The sequence below is a fragment of the Schistocerca serialis genome, chromosome 4 (genome assembly GCF_023864345.2).
Source record: "Schistocerca serialis cubense isolate TAMUIC-IGC-003099 chromosome 4, iqSchSeri2.2, whole genome shotgun sequence".
Taxonomy (NCBI): domain Eukaryota; kingdom Metazoa; phylum Arthropoda; class Insecta; order Orthoptera; family Acrididae; genus Schistocerca; species Schistocerca serialis.
In genome coordinates this window covers 624610309-624632229 of record NC_064641.1, presented here as the reverse complement: position 1 = coordinate 624632229, position 21921 = coordinate 624610309, and the positions used below count along the sequence as shown (strand labels likewise).

The 21921-nt window shown below is 37.6% G+C and overlaps 1 protein-coding gene across 2 annotated transcripts in view; it reads left to right on the top strand.

Annotated features, from left to right (window-relative positions):
• LOC126475433 (uncharacterized) overlaps window positions 1–21921 on the top strand; it is an 80816-nt gene that overhangs the window by 48038 nt on the left and 10857 nt on the right. The window contains exon 3 of one of the 2 annotated variants that reach the window (XM_050103284.1): window positions 11569–11621. The exons of the other annotated variant lie outside the window; for it this stretch is intronic. Within the exon in view, the coding sequence (XP_049959241.1) occupies window positions 11608–11621 (14 nt within the window). The 5' untranslated portion in view covers window positions 11569–11607. The remainder of the gene's footprint in view (window positions 1–11568; window positions 11622–21921) is intronic. 2 annotated transcript variants of the gene reach the window in all.

Below are 21921 nucleotides of genomic sequence, written 5' to 3'. Positions count from 1 at the left end.
CACACAAGGTTTTTCATAGTTGAAAGAAAATCAATTGGCTGACATTGAAGTTTAATTATAAAAGAAATAACAAGTATGTATAATTTGGAGTCCATTACAGAAGAAGAGTTGTGGAAAAGGAGAGGAAAGGGAGGGGAATGACTATGATTTTAAGTACAGTGCTTTACTAAAATTAAAGTTGATAAACCTCTAAGTTATAAATTGAGTGATGTTTCCACTGAAAATATTAACTGAAGGGGGAGCAGAATAGGATTATGTTGGTTCAGCTGATTGTTTTAAACTCAAAACTGTATGTTATTTATCTAAAAGAAGACAGTAAGAGTTGCATATTCATTATGATCTTTATTCTTTCTTGCACAGTAAGTTGTCTGGCTGACCAGAGTTATGCATGCCAGCAATTTACTATTTGGCAGTTACACTATAATGTTCCATGCTGTATCTTTTGTTACTCTGAACTTGGAGTTCACATCATTTCAATGACTGCATTTGTGAATGTTGTTTCCCTATTTAACACTAAAACAGCCAAAAATATGATACTCTAGAACAGCGGGAAGGATTCATTTGCATTAAATATCTACAAAATTGTTAAAATAAAGACTTATACCTTTTCCATTCTTTTTTTGTCATATACATTTTTTAGTCAAAACCTTACCTTGAAGTTCTAATACCTTTAAATAACTGGTTTGGATACAAAATGTTGCATCTCCTCCCCAGAATGTCACTTAATTCTAAAGTGCCTGGCATTTCTTAATTTATTTCACTTGCTCCCCCCCCCCCCCCCCCCCTCTAAACATTGAAATCACACCTTTGTTATATTATTGATACTTAGCATACAAACTGTCCACAGACAGCTTTTTTTTGCATTCCTCACAGACGCTGCTAGTCTTGTTTCCTTTGCAATTTCCAGTTTGAAATTCCCCCTCTCCACCCCCCCCCCACCCCTCCTTTTTTCCCCAGCTGTTTCTTTGTTTGATTGGCTTTATTGCTTTTATCCCTCTATTTGTTATATCATGTTTGCGAGTTGGTGTAAGAGCTGAAGTATGAGTACCTTACTCTTCAGGTTATTTTTAAATATTTGATTGGAGATGATCCACACATTTATTGCTGTAATGACTAGTATGTTGTAAAGAACATGTCGGCCTTCTCCTGCAAGCAACCTTAGTTGAATATTTAAAAATCATTTGATCAATAACGTCGACACCATACTTTGTGGTGTTACGTAAGGTAAGAGTTTTTGGTTTCTTCTTTCCTTTTTTTGCTCACTGCTTCTGTGTGTGTGTGTGTGTGTGTGTGTGTGTGTGTGTGTGTGTGTGTGTGTGTCTACATATCTGAATTCCCAGTTTTTGTGGGGAATGGCAGCTTGCTGTAAATGTAGAAAAATGTAGGTTGATGCAGATGAGTAGGGAAAGAAATCATGTGACATTAAAATACAGCATTAGTAGTGTGATGCTTGACACAGTGACATTGATTAAATATCTAAGCTCAACATTGCAAAGCAAATGAAATGAAATGAACACTTCAGGTTGCTATTAGGGAAGGCGAATGATCAACTTTGTTTAACTGGGAGAATTTTAGGAAAGTGTAGCTCATCTGTAAAGGAGACAGCGTATAGAATGCTAGTGCTGCCCATTTTTTAGTTCTGCTAGAATCTGAGAGATACCAACCAGGCAGAGTTAAAGGAAGACATCGAAGCAGTTCAGAGATGTGCTGCAAGATTTGTTACCAGCTGGTTCAATCATCGTGCATATGCAGAAGCGTCATGAACTCAGAGGGGAATCCTTGGAGGGAGAAAAAAATGCTCTTTTCATGGGGTACTGTTATGGAAATTTAGAGAACCAGGGCGTTGGGGTGACTGCAGATTGAGTCTATTGCTGCCAACATACATTTCACATAAGGACCATGAAGATCAGATGTGAGAAATTAGGGCTTGTATGTAGGCTTGTAGATAGGGTTTCCCACTTGCTCTATTAGCATATGGAATGTGGATTATGAAAGGAAGTGACTAGTAGTGATATATGGTACCCTCCACCACACACCATACAGTCGCTTTTGGAGTATATATGCAGACGTAGATGTAGAATTGCTTTGATGTCTTCATTTAATCCGACCTGGTGGGGATCCAAACTTTCAACAGTAAGTTACTCAAGAGTTTACTGATGATAATGAGATTCTTATTTTTTTCCCCTTGGTACACTATCAGGATGCACTCTGGCTTATTAGCCTTTTCAAGATCATAGTGGAATGTGAGAATTTTTGTCCTTCAGACATTTGGAAATTGCTCTGTGAATCTTGTTCATCGTTCCCACTAAGGATGTTTCCTTCTGTTGAAGTTTCTCGACAGGCTGAAGGCACGTGAAGAAGCTGTCTTTTATAACATTCCATCCTTGGTTGATAAATGGCTTCATGAAGTTAAGAACTGCATACTCTCCCAATGGCTGACTGTCATGTTGGCAAGGTATGATAAGGCATTGCAAATGTGTTCGGATATCACATCTGCAACTGTCCAAAAATGTAGTCTGTATTTGTCATGTTTATTGGCATAAACAAATTGAATGTGCATCTTGCACCATCCTTCGCTTGGAAGTAACTACTCGTCAGTTGTAATAGTTTCACCAGGGCAGTAACAGTGGAGGTAGTTCGGCATTAGCATGTTCCATATTTCAGAAATAAGTGTGAATTGTCAGCAGGGATGTGTTGAGCTCGTTGTAATTTCACATTAAAGGGGAGAAATGTGATGAGTTTGCAAGGTCTGTCTCTTCATCATTTTATCCCAGATAAAATTAAGCCCCAAGAACATGAGCATTGAGCATTTTGTTCTGTCCCCCCCCCCCCCCCCTCCACCCTTCTTTTTAAAATAAGCAGCATCTGTTATTCATAAGGAAGTAGAGTCGGAAGGCACTGATGAATCCACTGAGTAATCCACTATGTGGTAGGCATATGCCATTGACCCTTGTCTCCATCAGGATGTTTGAAGCAACCCATAGCCATGTCCATATTTGTAGCACTCACATACGATAGTTAAGTCTTAAAAAGCAAAATATACAGTGAAATGTAATTAGCACATATGTTAACATTGCCTTGAGATGTTCCAGATATTGGTGATACATCTTAGACCATGTGTATGGTAGAAATGGATGGCAGTTGTAAGTGTATTAAAGTTGTAAGTTGTAAGTATCTTAAAGTGGATCATCAGTGAATGGAACATGTCAAACTAAAATAATTCTTGAAGATCAGAAGACGACAGAAGAGTCAGTCAAAACCATTTGTCAAAAATAAGAAAGTATTCATGCGATCTAGGCTATAGAAAGTGTTTTAGCAAATAATTGAATACCCTTTTTTTCTTTTTTAAGTCTTTTGACTTGTTCGGTGTGGCCTACCAAGAATTCCTCTCCTGTGCCAACTATGTCATCTTGGAGTAGCCCTTTCAAAGCACATTCTCAATTATTTGCTGAAAGTATTCCTATTTCTATCTTTCTCTACAGTTTTTATCCTCTACAGCTCACACAAATACCATGGAAGTTATTCCCCGATGTCATAAAAGATGTCCTAGCATACTGTCCCTTCTTGTTAGTGTTTTCCATACAATCCTTTCCTTGTCAATTCTGCGAAGAACTTCCTCATTCCTTACCTTATCAGTCCACCTAATTGTCAAATTCTTCAGTAGCACCAAAGCTCACATGCTTCAATTTTCTTCTGTTCCAGTTTTCCATAGTCTGTGTTTTGCTACCATACAGTGCTGTGCTCCAAACAAACTTTCCCAATTTCTTCCCCAGATTAAGGTCATGTGTGGTACTAGTAGACTTCTCTTGTTCAGGAATGTCCTTTTTGCCAGTGTAAGTCTGCTGCTTTTTATATCCTTCTTTCTCTGTCCATCATAGGTTATGTTACTCTATAGGTTGCTGAATTCCTTATCTTTGCATGCTTTGTAATCCTCAGTTCTGATGTTAAGTTTCTCACTGTTCTTATTTCTGCTACTTATCATTACATTCATCTTTCTTTGATAGACTCTCACTCCATATGCTGCCATCATTAGATTGTTCATTTCATTCAGCAGATCCTGTAATTCTTCTTCACTTTCACTGGGTATAGTAATATCGTCAGCAGGGTTAGGATTTTTATGTGCAAATTTCAGGTGAAAAAGGAAGGGAAAAGGTGAAAAATAAGCTAAAGAAAGCAATTAAAGGTGCTGGTTTATTGAACTAATTCAACGGTTTATCTTTCCTCTATTCTAGTTTATTCAATTACAAACAAGTACAGAGTGAGCACAAAGTCTTGCCCTGATTATAACAATTTATTACAGAATAACCTTTTGACATAATAATTTACATTTGATGCCGTTAGATAGGTTAGTGTTACTAGTTTTTTGTAAGAGCACTTATGTTAGTAAATCTCAACGTGTACTCCCTTATTGGCTCGGAGAATGTCGAGGTGGTATTCCATTTCCCGCAAGGTGTTTTGTAACGTGTTCTGTAACAGTAACCACAGCAGCTTGTATCTTAGCCTTCAGTTCGACGACATCAGCAACTGGTGTGACAGGGACTCTGTCCTTGATATAACCCCAGAAAAAAAAGTCTGGCGTAATGTCTGGAGAGAGGAGTAAAGTCCGGATCAGTGGATTCTTGGAATGGTCCAACACCCTGGCCACTCCGCTCTCCAGACATTACCCCCCTTGACTTATTTTTCTGGGGCCATATCAAGGGCAGAGTCTTTGTCACACCAGTTGCTGCCATCGACGAACTGAAGATTAGGATACAAGCTGCTGTGGGTACTGTGGCAGAACACATGTTATGAAACACCTGGCAGGAACTGGAATACCGCCTCGACATTCTCTGAGCTACCAAGTGAGCACACGTTTAGGTTTACTAATGTTGTTGTTGTTGTTGTTGTTGTTGTTGTCTTCAGTCCTGAGATTAGTTTGATGCAGCTCTCCATGCTACTCTATCCTGTGCAAGCTTCTTCATCTCCCAGTACCTACTGCAGCCTACATCCTTCTGAATCTGCTTAGTGTATTCGTCTCTTGGTCTTCCTCTAAGATTTTTACCCTCCACGCTGCCCTCCAATACTAAATTGGTGATCCCTCGATGTCTCAGAACATGTCCTACCAAACGATCCCTTCTTCTAGTCAAATTGTGCCACAAACTCCTCTTCTCCGCAATCCTATTCAATACCTCCTCATTAGTTATGTGATCTACCCATCTAATCTTCAGCATTCTTCTGTAGCACCACATTTCAAAAGCTTCTATTCTCTTCTTGTCTAAACTATTATCGTCCATGTTTCACTTCCATACATGGCTACACTCCATCTATACTCGATGTTAACAAATTTCTCTTCTTCAGAAACGCTTTCCTTGCCATTGCCAGTCTACATTTTATATCCTCTCTACTTCGACCATCATCAGTTATTTTGCTCCCCAAATAGCAAAACTCCTTTACTACTTTAAGTGTCTCATTTTCTAATCTAATACCCTCAGCATCACCCGACTTAATTCGATTACATTCCATTATCCTCGTTTTGCTTTTGTTGATGTTCATCTTATAACCTCCTTTCAAGACACTGTCCATTCCGTTCAACTGCTCTTCCACGTTCTTTGCTGTCTCTGACAGAATTACAATGTCATCGGCGAACCTCAGAGTTTTTATTTCTTCTCCATGGACTTTAATACCTACTCCGAACTTTTCTTTTGTTTCCTTTATTGCCTGCTCAATATACAGATTGAATAACATCGGGGAGAGGCTACAACCCTGTCTCACTCCCTTCCCAACCACTGCTTCCCTTTCATACCCCCGACTCTTATAACTGCCATCTGCTTTCTGAACAAATTGTAAATAGCCTTTCGTTCCCTGTGTTTTACCCCGGCCACCTTCAAAATTTGAAAGAGAGTATTCCAGTCAACATTGTCAAAAGCTTTCTCTAAGTCTACAAATGCTAGAAATGTAGGTTTGCCTTTCCTTAATCTTTCTATTAAAATAAGTCGTAGGGTCAGTATTGCCTTACGTGTTCCAACATTTCTACGGAATCCAAACTGATCTTCCCCGAGGTCAGCTTCTATCAGTTTTTCCATTCGCCTGTAAAGAATTCGCGTTAGTATTTTGCAGCTGTGACTTATTAAACTGATAGTTCAGTAATTTTCACATCTGTCAACACCTGTTTTCATTGGGATTGGAATTATTATATTCTTCTTGAAGTCTGAGGGTATTTCGCCTGTCTCATACATCTTGATCACCAGATGGTAGAGTTTTGTCAGGACTGGCTCTCCCAAGGCTGTCAGTAGTTCTAATGGAATGTTGTCTACTCCCAGGGCCTTGTTTCGACTCAGGTCTTTCAGTGCTCTGTCAAACTCTTCACGCAGTATCATATCTCCCATTTCATCTTCATCCTCTTCCATTTCCATAACATTGTCCTCAAGTACATTGCCCTTGTATAGACCCTCTATATACTACTTCCACCTTTCTGCTTTCCCTTCTTTGCTTAGAACTGGGTTTCCATCAAAGCCCTTGATATTCATACAAGTGGTTCTCTTTTCTCCAAAGGTCTCTTTAATTTTACGTACCTCTAGTGAGATAAGCCTCTACATCCTTACATTTGTCCTCTAGCCATCCCTGCTTAGCCATTTTGCACTTCCTGTCGATATCATTTTTGAGACGTTTGTATTCCTGTCAATTGTTCCCTTATGCTCTGCCTGAAACTCTGTACAACCTCTGGTTCTTTCAGTTTATCCAGGTCCCATCTCCTTAAATTCCCACCTTTTTGCAGTTTCTTCAGTTTTAATCTACAGTTCATAACCAATAGATTGTGGTCAGAGTCCACATCTGCCCCTGGAAATGTCTTACAATTTAATACCTCGTTCCTAAATCTCTGTCTTACCATTATATAATCTATCTGATACCTTTTAGTATCTCCAGGGTTCTTCCATGTATACAACCTTCTTTCATGATTCTTAAACCAAGTGTTAGCTGTGATTAAGTTATGCTCTGCACAAAATTCTACCAGACGGCTTCCTCTTTCATTTCTTACCGCCAATCCATATTCACCTACTATGTTTCCTTCTCTTCCTTTTCCTACGCTTGAATTCCAGTCACCCATGACTACTAAATTTTCGTCTCCCTTCACTATCTGAATAATTTCTTTTATCTCATCATACATTTCATCAATTTCTTCATCATCTGCAGAGCTAGTTGGCATATAAACTTGTACTACTGTAGTAGGCGTGGGCTTCGTGTCTATCTTGGCCACAATAATGTGTTCACTATGCTGTTTGTAGTAGCTTACCCATACTCCTATTTTTTTATTCATTATCAAACCTACTCCTGCATTACGCCTATTTGATTTTGTATTTATAACCCTGTATTCACCTGACCAAAAGTCTTGTTCCTCCTGCCACTGAACTTCACTAATTCCCATTATATCTAACTTTAACTTATCCATTTCCCCTTTTAAATTTTCTAACCTACCTGCTTGATTAAGGGATCTGACATTCCACGCTCTGATCCGTAGAACGCCAGCTTTCTGTCTCCTGATAACGACGTCCTCCTGAGTAGTCCCTGCTCGGAGATCCCAGTGGGGGACTATTTTACCTCCGGAATATTTTACCCAAGAGGACGCCGTCATCATTTAATCATACAGTAAAGCTGCATGCCCTCGGGAAAAATTACGGCTGTAGTTACCCCTTGCTTTCAGCTGTTCGCAGTACCAGAACAGCAAGGCTATTTTGGTTAGTGTTACAAGGCCAGATCAGTCAATCATCCAGACTGCTGCCCCTGCAACTACTGAAAAGACTGCTGCCCCTCTTCAGGAACCACACGTTTGTCTGGCCTCTCAACAGATACCCCTCTGTTGTGGTTGCACCTACGGTACGGCTATGTGTATCGTTGAGGCACGCAAGCCTCCCCACCAAAGCCAAGGTCCGTGGTTCGTGGGGGGAGGTTTTACTAATGTAAGTGGTCTTAAAAACAAAACTAGTAACACTAACCTATGTAACGGCATCAAATGTAAATTATTATGTCAAACAGTTATTCTGTTATAAATTTTTATAATCAGGGCAAGACTTTGTGCTCACCCTGTAGATCAAATTATCACTCATCAAAAACAAGGAAAAAACACAAAGCTCTTGTACTTAAAGACATTAAGCATTTCTTCATTTGTAAAAGTAAGTCTGTTTCTATTAGAAGATAGAATGTGTTTCTAGATGCTAAAGCTTCTTTCAACGTCCACGTTCACTTGGAATGGCAACTCTACGGATGTGGTGAATTCCTCCATATGTGGATTCTTCTGAGGACTAAGACTCAGATTTGTCTTTGGGAAAGCCATCTAACTGCTCCCTCGTGGAAGTAAAAATACTCCATTGTTTTCCTTTTCCAAGATTTTTTTTTCCTAATCGTTTAATAGCTGCAGTGAGGTACTTGTAACTACGGATACAATAAAATTCTCTGTGCAAGTTATGTATTTTCTCAGGTAAGAGAATTGCTATGCCTTGGAAATTTCACCTGCACCTGCTGGATTCAAAGAAAGCACAATTTCTCTAATTTTATCAAAATTCTCACACAACATAGCAGCACACTCAATCGAAGATCCTAAGTGAGTAATGATCAGGAAATTTAGAAGGGGCAGGCTGGTGGTTTCCCTGTAGGCACAACATGACTCAGAGTTTTCAGTAAAGTCTTCTTCAGGGCAGAGATGAATTGCTTTGCAATGTCGTATTTGTTTGTTATGGATTCACAAACCCTGTGAAGGGAGTGAACCAAGCATTTTGCATGATTCAAATTGGGAAATAAAGGTTTCAGTTGGTTAACAGCTGAAACCATGTATGGAGTCTGGTCCGAAACCACAAGAAGTAGTTTTTCAGACTTGATACCAGTAGGCCAGAGTTTCTGCCAGAAGTCCATAATTGATTGCTTTACTGTACTAGCATTGGCTTTCTGCAGCGCATACAGTTTTAACAACATGGTTTTAACTTTGTTCCATGCTAAGGGAAAAACTAAAATGTTCCATTGAGTCTATGGTTTCATCCACAGTGATTCCCATGTCTGCCACTTTCTCCTTGATTCTTTTTATGGTTTCCTGGTAAACAGGCTCCATGTAGTTTTTTATTCAAGTATTCTCATCAGGCATTGACATCTTTGTATATTTTTCAAGAAAACCCTTGAAGGCTGGGTGGTTCACCTTGTTGAGTGGAAATACTACTTTGTAATAGCTGCACACAAATCAATGTTTAATTCCTTCAAATTTTGGCTTTTTGCAAACTTTGTTGACACCCATTTCATAATAGTGTGTGCCGTGATTTGTTTGAGCTGAAGAGTCTTAGTGATTTGATGCTTAGAGCTGGAAATATGTTTTTTGATGTAGTCTCACTGGTGTTTTTCATCTGACAAAATTCCTGTATTGCAAATAGTACTTTGCATAACAGTTTCATCAGTGTCTATGAAATTTTGTTTGAATTCCTGAGCCAGAACAATAAATCTGGCACTGGACACCTTTGGCATGGTAAAATCTCGTAGTACATTTGTTTTGTAATGTAACAAAGAGCTAAAACCAGTTCACTTGCTAACTCAATGCAACTGCCACACAACACTCTTGCACCCAGTACCTAGTACTTCCGTGTCGTTCTTATCTGTGCATTGTTTCTTCCGGAGTAGTCCCTTTAACTACTGCCTACTCTTCATTATTACTAAATTGTGATCTGAGTCTATACCTGTTCCTGGTATGCCTCACAATCCAGTATCTGATTTTTATATAAAAAATCGTCTTCTGCATGAGTCTTTGGCATGTATACCTGAACTATTGTTGTCGGTGTTGTTTTGCTGTCGCTTCTAATGAGAAAACCCTATCACTGAACTGTTCACAGTAACTCACTCCCTGCTTTACCTCCGTTGTACCATTATCTGCTGCTGCTGCTGATAATTACACTAGACTCATCTGACCAGAAATGCTTGCCTTCTTTCCATTTCACCATTGACCCCCACTGAATTTAGATTGAGCCACAGCATCTTCCTTTTCATTTTTTCTACCTTCGCTATCATGTTCAACCTTCTGACATCCCACATACTGACACATTGAACATTACCATTCGGTAGGTTATTTAATCTTTTTCTCATGGTCTCCTTGGCAGTGCCCTCCTGGAGATCTGAATGGGGAACTAATCCAGAATATTTGGCAGTGGAGAGATCTTGACACTTTCTCAGCTACAAGCCACCTGTCACGTGGATACACATTATGTGTCTTTAATGGAGTGGTTCCCATTGACTTCTACTACCTCATGTTGTTGCTCATTGCTGATTCTTCTGTCTTGTTGGGGCAGTTTCCCACCTGTAGAGCAAGAGAGTGCCCTGAACCTTTGTCCACTAATCTGTCCTTTTTGACAAGGCCGTTGGCAAAATGAGGGTGACTTCTTATGCTGGAAACCTTCGGCCACCATTGTTGATAATTTTTATTCAAAATTTAAGCAGTGGCCAGGGACCCAGGTTGTTTTGATTACTAGTCAAAGATGCTATACCTAGGTGACAGGTGCATGTTGTAGGCAATAAAACACTATCTAACTGATGAAACAATTAACAACTGCAAAATTGAATTACAATTTTCAATGAAAAAACCTTTCTGATAATACGTATATTGTTGTTCAAGTCAGCAATTGTTGACAATAGCAAAATGCAACTCAAATACCTTTTTAATTATGACAACAGCAAGATTGTGAAGGGGAGTTCTACCAAAGAGTAATTGACCCCTCCTGCACTTCGAGGTATACTTCATGAAATTTCCACAAAAATGTGAAAATTCAGCAAATTGCAGTACAGTCTTGTCAAAAGTAGAAAAGATGAGGAACAGTTACAAGATGTTAAAAACTACCAAATTTGTTATTTCGGAAATAAAAGTTGAAAGTTGGCTTTTGACCCCCCTCATTGTTCTTCCATTAAGGTGTTTTTATTGATTTGCTTTCTGTAGGTTGATTATAATTGAAGCCAGAGAAATATGAGTCATTAGTTTTTCATTTCATTTGGTTTTAGGCCGTAAAGTGGGTGCTATCTAAGCACTGAAGGGTTCATTGAGCCTTGAAGATAGAGATAATATTGCTGCTATAAAATGATATTGAAATAATCTGTTAAATTACAGGTAGACAGAATAGCTGGCATTTTCAGGAAGTGAAATTCTGATTACTTTCATAGAAGTAGAAAAAACTTTCTAGCTATCGGGATTCTCAGTTCCTTCCTCAGGGAGGATGGAGTGATACAAAGAGGAATTTTGGAAAAGAGGAGCAGTGTCACTCAGACTCTAGGATTTGAGCATCTAATTTTTTGTGATGTACATACGAAACTCCTATTCATCCTTTCCAATGCTACCCAGTATATCCCACTGTCCTCCCTGAGGAAGGAGCTAATAGTTCCCAAAGCTAGAAAGTATTTCTACTTTTATATGTGTATGTTTTCAGTGCTTGTAAGTCCATCTCATGAATGTAAATACTAGTCAGCCACTAGGTGTATCTGTAACATTACAGTTTTCTTTAGTGAGATTTGTTGTTGAAGTTATCTAATGTATATACTTGTGGTAGCAGGTGACAACGCATTTCTAAATTTCAGGTGCAGTTGCTGAATGAACCAATGTAAAAGTGTCTAATCATGAGTCATAAAGTGTAAGTAAGGTTGCAAGAAGTTGAATTATTGTAGATTTGTTGTGAATTGCAGATGTAGCAAAGCTGGTAGAACTGTATTGTGCACAGTTACAATTCATGAAGCTTTACTTCACCTTATTATCTGATAGCATATACTTCTTTTGAGAAAGTAAATATTTACAGGAAAGTGCAGCAGGAATACATCATGGCTGTTGGCAAGAGTATCTGTGATTAGATGAGCATTGTTTGAAATTAACATCAGTTACTCCCAGATGCTTGATGTTGTAAAGAATGAATAAATGCTGTTAATTGCATAGCATCCTCTTGAATCCATGTCAAAACTTGTTCTGATTTCATGGAAACAAGACCAGCTAGTTTTTAACAGAGTGGAACAACACAGGCATTGAAGTTGGATGATAATAATTATTAATGGTTTCGCCGAACAGTGGTGGTTACCTCATTAGGCATTCTTCTGTTAATTTCTCATGACATATTCACAAAAGCGTTTCAACTGTAGTAACTGGATTCAACCAGCCATTAGTAATAAACAGATTAAAAACACACAAGTATACTTGTGGTGACAGTGCAGTTGGAACATGTCACCACTTGGAGAGTGTGCTTTTAGTCTGATATGGCCACTGGCTGATCAAATGGTTGCTGCATTGTGAAGTGCTGATTGTTCTATAAGAAAATAATAAAAGATTACCAATGATGCAATCTGTATACTTCGTTGCATCAGATGTCTATAAACACTAAGTAGAGCAAGAAACGAATTGAAGTTTGTCTTGGGAATGGCTTTCGACTTGGGTAGTTCGTGCAGCAGTGTTGACCATAGTGCTGTGGTGGTATAATGATCAGCATTACTGCCTAGTAAGCAAGACGACCTGGGTTCTAGTCCCAGCCGTGGGACAAATTTTAATTCATTTCTTCAGCTTCCAGTATTATCGTAGAAACTTTCAGGTGTTATTATTGTATCACACATTTGGTTTTTGGTGATTTTCTTAATAGTGGTGACCATTCTCTTATTCCTGTTTTTTTATTTTGCTTTCACTTAAGTAAGTAGGTAGCTTACAGAGTAGTGCTTTTAGTTTTCTTTTATTTATTTAAAAAATTTAATTTGATTTGGATTAATGATTAATTTAAATTATGTTTTTAAGGGAGAAATACAAGGAGTTCTGTTGAAAGCATTTTAAAATTAGACTTGCAATGCCTGACTTGCTATGCCTCTTTATATTTTCCCTTGTGAGTTAAACCTTTTCTGAATAAATCTGATTTCCTTTGGGTCGGTTTACACTCCAGTGAAAGTGTGTTGGTGTCATTGTTCAAGGTCTCTGGTTATATTATCATCCCCAGATGCAGTGAGAACTTTTCACATAACAACACTCTAGCATCACTTCTCTGTTTGAGGAGCTGATTAATTATTTATGTTGGGCCATTCCACATTAACTCATCTAGGCCTCCTTGTTTGACCATCACTGATTTTGTTGAAATTTTATGTGAACATTCATACATCTCCCCAATGAACATTGGTAAAATTCAATGGCCATCAAAGCAATACTGGCATCGATACAGTCACTTGCTGAACACCAGGCATGACTTTGTGCAGAGTGAGTGTGAATCCCTGGAAACTTTGAGCTGTTATATCTCAGCCAATATTTTGTTGAAAGAACTGACATTTGACTGTCGTACACAACTTTGTGTGCCCTCTTAAGAATAGCAATGAATTTTATGAACCACATAGAGCCAGAAAATTTTAGGCAAGTCTCTTGAAAAAACCAGCACCAGAAACAATTGCAAAGTTTTGCTTCTTTTATCTCAGGGACTAAAGGTATGAAAAATGTGTAACTCGATGTGTAGTAACCTAAGAATACAAGTCTCAAATGTAAAGTTTCATCTACGTACCACTTCGTAATACTGAATGAAGAAAGTGTAAATGTGAAGATTGTGCAAAAATTACAAAAATTCGGTACTTTTGACCTGATTTTGCAAACAACTATGTACTGTAATACTTCCCAAGCTGTACTCATTACAAAATGAAGGTTTTAACCGCAACAAACGTTTATTCGGTTAGCCAACATATGCAGACAATTCTAGATGATTTGAATCAAATTTGGACATGAATAGTAAATTTTTGATTCATCTATCTCATAAAATCAGGCTGATAATGAAATTTAATATGCAATAAGTCTGTAGTGCAAGGATGTGGAGTACAAAATTTCATTCACCTACAGTTTTCCAGTAATCTACAGATTCATTGTAAAGTATACTCAGCTCTTCTTTTGCAACTACCATTGTGTTTTAAAGCTTCAAAACCAGTCTCACACAAAAACATGAAACCACTGTTTTAAGACCCTTCCTCCCAAATCCCCAGAACAGTTAGTTTAATTTCCAAAATGGGCTGACAAAGCTACCTAAATCGAGCAAAATAGCTGGAAAAACCGTGTTGCAAATAAAGTTTTAACTTTGTCTTCTCACATTTCATTGATTAAAGGCATGATAAGTATGAAACATTGGACACAACTTAACATAAAATTTTCCTATACAAAATATCATTCACATGTCGCTTTCCAAATGTCAACAGAACTGGTTAAACTTGGTTCTGATAAAAATTACGAAAGTTGATCACATTCATTTTGCTTTTAGAAAATCTGTGTTTGGTTGCTCATTTCAAACTATAAGTCACTTCAAACTAATTGCAGATAGAAAGAGCATGTTTTCAAGCATTCAGAAAGTCACATTTGATTTTCTAATATGCACTAACAGGACCTGAAAATGATGACAACATTGGAAGGAATGTAGTGTGGTGGTATCAGGCCACATTGCACCAACATATTGTCTATGTCTCATAGCATGTGCTTTTTATTTTTAAATTGAGCAGTACTATCTTACTGCGTAGCATTGGTCCATGGTGGCATTGTAAACGCCAGTTCAAAAACGTGCACTTGCAACCAATCCTATCTCCATAGGGCTCACTTCTGATAGCTATGTAGTACCAGCAGCAGGCGCATTTCTTCATCCAGGTTCCCAAACCCATAATTTGGTTTCTTAAATTAAGTCCAGAAGCCTTGTGGTGGTGCCTGTCTGCTTACAAAGCCATTGGCTGAGTACCTTATCTCTGATTCTCAAATCTGTGCAAGTATTCCACATATATGTCAACAAAAAAGTAATATCAATTTGGATTTTAGACTTTTCAACGTTGCAGTTTAATTTTTCGAAAATTTTGAACCACTTAGTAACTGCAGTTCATTTCTTGGAAACTGATACTATTGGCCAGATGTTGATATTGAACGGATAGAGAATGTTTATGGAGTTGTTCTGGTATCCAATAAGCATCCTGTCATTTGGGCCAATAAAATGAATAAGTTGGGCAATGAGGATGTATAAATTTTATCAGTGTATCATTGTGTTCAGTTGATATTTCAGTAATGTTGCTGATCCTCCATGCCTATACATACATACATACAACATAATGACAAGGTGACAACTTCAGTTTCAGACTTGGGTCATGAGAAATTTGGCTGATACAAACTGAGCTCAAGTCAAGTGGTACAAACTAATGTTCTCTCTTACTGGCAACCATGCACTTTCTCACCATCTTTCTTTTTGTAACTTTTTGCTTTCTTCGATTTCTTGTTTTGGAATGTAAGTATATATGTTTGATGCCATCTATATCATGGTCGCAAAAGTTGAATAGACCTTTTGGCATCAGTATTTGATTTGATGATGGCCGTCGTAGGCTCAAGCGAATAGCCAATTGTTCAGTCGTGTTGTCAATCCCATCACACAGGGAGTTTCTGTCTCCGGTGCCAAAACAGTTCCATTCTAGATCAGTGTTTTTGTGGCTACTCCGATTGGCAAAGTTTGTATAATTTTTATATTATGGAGCTGGGCCATCACTGAAGTAATATATTTCGGCAATCTTTGTTCCAATCGACAAAAGTTGATCAATATTTAATAAACACATGTTGTGTTGTTGTTGTGGTCTTCAGTCCTGAGACTGGTTTGATGCAGCTCTCCATGCTACTCTATCCTGTGCAAGCTTCTTCATCTCCCAGTACCTACTGCAACCTACATCCTTCTGAATCTGCTTAGTGTATTCATCTCTTGGTCTCCCTCTACGATTTTTACCCTCCACGCTACCCTCCAGTACTAAATTGGAGATCATCCCTTGATGCCTCAGAACATGTCCTACCAACCGATCCCTTCTTCTAGTCAAGTTGTGCCACAAACTCCTCTTCTCCCCAATCATATTCAATACCTCCTCATTAGTTATGTGATCTACCCATCTAATCTTCAGCATTCTTCTGTAGCACCACATTTCGAAAGCTTCTTTTCTCTTCTTGTCTAAACTATTTATTGTCCATGTTTCACTTCCATACATGGCTGCACTCCATACAAATACTTTCAGAAATGACTTCCTGACACTTAAATCTGTACTCGATGTTAACAAATTTCTCTTCTTCAGAAACACTTTCCTTCCCATTGCCAGTCTACATTTTATATCCCCTCTACTTCGACCATCATCAGTTATTTTGCTCCCCAAATAGCAAAACTCCTTTACTACTTTGTGTCTCATTTCCTAATCTAATACCCTCAACATCACCCGACTTAATTCGACTACATTCCGTTATCCTCGTTTTGCTTTTGTTGATGTTCATCTTATATCCTCCCTTCAAGACACTCTCCATTCTGTTCAACTGCTCTTCCAAGTCCTTTGCTGTCTCTGACAGAATTACAATGTCATTGGCGAACCTCAAAGTTTTTATTTCTTCTCCATGGATTTTAATACCGACTCCGAATTTTTCTTTTGTTTCCTTCACTGCTTGCTCAATATACAGATTGAATAACATCGGGGAGAGGCTACAACCCTGTCTCACATGTACAAATACCGTATCATATTGCAAGCTGTTTGAAATAATGCAACAACTAACAGTGTCCAACATGCCCTCTTTGAAAGAACAGGCTACTGAAGCATGTAATGTAACTTGTGAATTTTCCCAGTGAAATCCCTGAGCAGTGTCTTTAATGACAAACAAATATTTTTTAGCAAAGCAAATCGGAGCAGTCAACTCAGTTTCTCTTAAGTCACCCTTCAACAACTTCAAATACTGACTGGTGTTTTGGCATACAATTGTGACTAGTCAGCTTTCAAATTGTGGTGATTTTTTTTAGTAAAGATGTCAACTGTTAATAAACTTGTTTCCAATGTCTCACGATCAGTGTGAACCCACTTTTTGAATTCTGTTGATTATTCTGTATCCCATTCATTAAATACTTTTTCCAAGTGTGCCATTATTGCTTCTTCAGCAGGACAATTTTGCTATCTTTGTAACACACAGCCCTTTGAATACAAATTACATATGGTCTTTCCTGTCAGTTGTTTGTAATACTCTTTGCTATTAGTAACTTGGAGCATGAGCTTTACCATTCTGGTGTATAGTGCAAATGCAAAAATATGTACCAGAACCACCAATGATGACTTTGGTCTGAGGTCACAAAATTTTGAAAAGCCAATTTCAGGTCCAAATGTATTACGGTACATTGCACACAGCTCCTTCCGATTACACAACAGCAGTCACTTTTGTATGTGTTTTGGAACCACTTAGCCGAACTGACACATCTTCCTCCTTACCTGGACACATCCTACTGAATTCATACTCTTCATAAAAGTTTTCAACTCGATCAGTAACCATTTTGCCAGGCTTTTGCTATCTTTTGCATGCATCTGGTATAACACAAATGCCTTTCTCTCTCTTTAGCTATCAGGCTGACTTGACAGTGTGCTGTGAAACGCCGAACTTTGCTACTGTTTTCTATATTGACCCAAATTTTTGTAGCCACAGTCAGTAGTTGAAATTTTCTTGCCCTGTTGGGTATACCAATTTCCTTTCTTAGTTCCTCAGTGAGATCAACATAATCTTTACATAAGTTACAACATTTTTTGGATTGGCTTGGTTGGCTTTTTCCTGCAGAAAATCTAACAGCAGATGTGATCTCGCCTGCAATTGGACATTGCACATGTTCAGTTTCCTTTTTACGTAGCTATGTTTGTCTCTAGCAGTTAACCTCTGAATTTTCAGTGATGTAGTGCCTGGAGAAGTTAAACTTTGATTTAGTGTTCCCAAAGTATCCATTTGTAATTCATCTGAAGATAGAAAATCTGAATGTTGAACTGTAATTTGAATGTGTGTGCTTTGCATCTTGTGTTAATTTTGTTTCCAGGTATAATATTTCTTTTTGCACGATTTTTGAAACGATTGCCCATGGTAAGATCTACATTTGACAATGTAGTTTTTCTTCCCAAATGGAGTGTAACAGCATTTTTGTGCTATTTCTTGCATGTTGAGGCATTTTTCTTTGTGATGTGGTCATTACCTGCAACCTGGACCTCTCATTATAGAGCCATAAGTAAATTTTGCTCCACTGACCATCTGTCTACAGACTCTAGCCCAATTTTCTTTGAATAAAATTTGTATTGTGGCATTTTGATGGTATTTTTTCCAATCCAAAGATCGTCAGTCATCAAAATGCTGGCATGTTACTGGAAAGTGATTCTACTGAGTTTTACTTAACCTTGCAAGGATCTAAGCAACGAGCACACCAGTGCAGACTGCGCTGAGCGGTAGACTTGAAGAGTACACTGTGTGTACTATTCTCTCTGTTAAACAAATAGTGAAACACAGTGCATTTTATGCTGAATCTTGTTAGTCCATAGGGGGAATACAGACTTTCTACAATAAGCAGAGGCTGTTTTTGTGGGCTAGTGGGCAGTCTTGTGTCAGGGGATGGGGGTGCAGATCTGCAAACTGGGGGAGGCCAAAGATTTAGTCAGCATAAGGTAGCAGGAAGGGTTGGCCACAGGACCTTGGTTCTGCAACTGAGTCTATGTTCATTGCTGGAAGACTTCAGCCATTTCTGCAAGAGGTGGTTCGCGATGTACAATCATGACATAAAATGTAAACATGTCACAGTGGACCAACATCAGATAGTGAGATATTACTTGTCGATATACAAATAAAAAATATGTCCAACAAAACACAGGCCACAGTTTGTTGAAATGTAGCTTCTTGCCATGATACGTTCCTTCAAATTAGTCCGTCATTTTCAGGTATTGTTAGCACATGTTGGAAAATTGGACATGATTTTCTGGATGCTTGAAAACATGTTCTTTCCAACTGTGATTACTGTGAAATCAGTTATGGAAATTAGAATTTATGAAAGTAGATTGAGTGTGTTCAATTTTAGTGATTTTTACGAAAATAAAATTTGAACTGATTTTGTAGAAATTTAGAAAGCATTATGTGCATGATATTTCATATTTGGAAAACCCTATGTTGCTAAGTTATGTCCAGGTTTTATGTTTATCATGCCTTTAATCAGTGATATAAGAGGCCAAAGTTAAAGCTTTATTCGCAACATAATTTTTCCAGTTAGTTCGCTTTGATTTATGTGGCACTAGCTATGTGCCTGCTGCTTCACTTGCACAGACTATATGGTCTGCACAGATTTCTCTTTTTTTAAATTGAATTTGTATGTTGTTGTGTCCACTGCTTATGTGTTAATCTACAAACTGTGCAAGCAGTGTACACAATTAAAGCTCCAGACACGATATTAAAATTTAATAAAGCAATTCTTTGTACAAGATTTCCAGATTTAAAAAAGAAAAATTTAATTGAATTTATATATTCTTACGCACGGTGTTCTTATACAAATCAGTGGTCTATAAACAGTGTAGCTGGTCATCTCAAACAGATATCCCTGTATACGGAATAGCATTTAAACATGATATCTATTTTACATTCAATAATTATTAGTTTGCACAGTAATTACAATAAAAATAATTTTATAAACATGTGGTAGGCTTATTGAAAAATTAATGTATTAAGACCCGCTTCTTTTCTATGCAATTTTAACGAAACCAATGTATCACGGAGACTGTTAAATAGCATTCTTTGTTTAAGGTCGCTAATTGCAACACCTTCAAAACTTCCCACATTTGCTGGTAATGTCATAGAAGCATTGTCTCTTTCAAATTTTTTTTTTTTTTTTTTTTTTTTTTTTTTTTTTTTTTTTTTTTTTTTTTGCCAGTTCATGTGATGATGTTTCCATAGAAACTTTTGTCCCCTAGCGTGTACTTCTTCATTTATAATGAAGAAGTCAGATATCAGTTTTCATTGATTAAGCTTTAAAAATGTTGTAATATTACGAAATATTATAAATACTTCCATCTCCTGTTTCACCCTGTTTGCAGTTGAATTTTCAAAAATGCTGAAGTAGGTAATTTTTTTCCTTTTCTTTCTTTCTTTTTTCCCTGACTGAGAAACCAAATAACAATTTTTCATAGTTATAGCTTCAAAATTGCTCCAGTAGCGACGTATTTTCAAAAACCCTTTCATCCCCTTGGAGGTGGGATTTCGAAAAATCCCTTCATAAACACTGCCTCCTGGTGCTTTGGGCTTGGCAGTGATGAGTCAATGAATCAGTCAGAACATTTTCTTCTATACATAGAGATTGTTAGCCCCTATTAGAAATTAAACCCACTGTTCTAGGAGGATTAAAACATGTTATTTTGAATGAGACTGATTTTGAAACTTTAATGTTCATCTTTCCACAAAAATTGTCGACTTATTGACAAATTTGTATTCCGCATCCTTGTGCTACCAAGTTGTTGTGTACTACGTTTCTTGTTTTGCATGTATTTGCCCTTAAAGAGATAAAAATTGGAAATTTTAATTTTCTTCTTTATTCGAATTATCTAATGGTCTTTTTAATGAGCCCAGTTTGGAAAGTTCCATAGAACATAGTTTTTAGCAAAATCAGGTAAAAAAAATACTGTATTTTTGAGCTTCGTTGCAAAATCAACTTTGCACTTAATTTATTCAGTATTGGAAAGGGTCATGTGAATGAAACGTTGTATTTGAGAACTTTGATTTCTTAGGTTACTACATGCCAAGTTCTAGGTTTATCATACTTTTAGTCCCTGAGATATAAGAAGTCAAACTGCGAAATTTATGGCCAAAATTCATTTCTTCCAACAAAATAATGCTCGAGACATAACAGCTAAAACGTCGCCAGAAATTCACTCTCACTCTACTAAAATTTGTGTGTAGAATCAAAAAAGTGACTATATCTCAGTCAATATTGCTTTGATGAATGTTAAACTTCACCAATGTTCATTGACAAAATGTGCAAGTGTTCCTATAAAATTTCATTGAAATCCATGACGGTTGAGCAGGAAAATGTTCTGAAAGTAGGTGATTTGACATGGAATGACCTAATTACTTTTTAATGAAGCATCTTTTTGTTGAGTTGAGTTACTGCACTAGTTTTTGTGTTGAGTGAGGAATGGGAACTTGCAAATTATATACAAACACTTGTGTATCACCAATTTTTGCGGCAACCAAAGTGGTAAAATGTGGACACAAGTAGAGGGAAACATTATAGGCATCCTGCTCTATCACATTTCAATTGTGGCATTATTACAGTCAGCCATTAGGTGTGAACTAGTTTCAGATATTAACATATCCTCACTATATGCGGAGTGAAACGGTTGATAGGGAAAGTGCAGTTGTGTGTTTTTACCACATCGTTATCAGCCAAAAACTGAAGAAAACTGAAGAAAATTGAAGATTGCAATTAATTTCCTCCCATTTTATTTTTGGGTGCTACATCTGTTGTTAAAATGATGTTGCAGTGAAGCAGCATTTATAATGTGCCAAATGTAACTTGCAGCACATTACAATTGTCGATTGTGGGCATGACAGAAGTGCCCGTGCAAACTCGATAAAGAAGATTATATGAATATGAGCCCAAAATGTATCCTTCTTTAATGAGTTAGTGCAAAAGCTTTGTGTGCCCCTGTTATAGGGCAAGTCAAAAAGGACTTAACAACCATGGATATTGAAATTTATTGATATCACTTACAGAATTAGTAGATTTGTCATTTTGTAACAAACAACCTGAAGTTTCACATAAAAGTCTCAAGTGTCATTTTTGTTTGATGTGACTACCATTTGTGATGTGGCAAACATCCCATCAGTTATGTTTCTTCCTACATTTGTTGCAGCAAATTCAGTGTAGCTTGTGCAGTGGCAGTGTAGATTCAGTTTTCAGGTCTACTAAATTGTTTGGTAGGGGAGGAACATACACATGGTCTTTAATGAAACCCCATAGAAAGAAATCCAGTGGTGTCAAGTCTGGGGAGTGGCCATATGATTGACCGTTTATGGCCAGTCCACTTATCTGGAAAGTTATTATCGAGGAAACATCAAGTTTTCGTGAGGAAATGAGGTGGTGCACTGTCTTGCTGGTAGTAAACCAC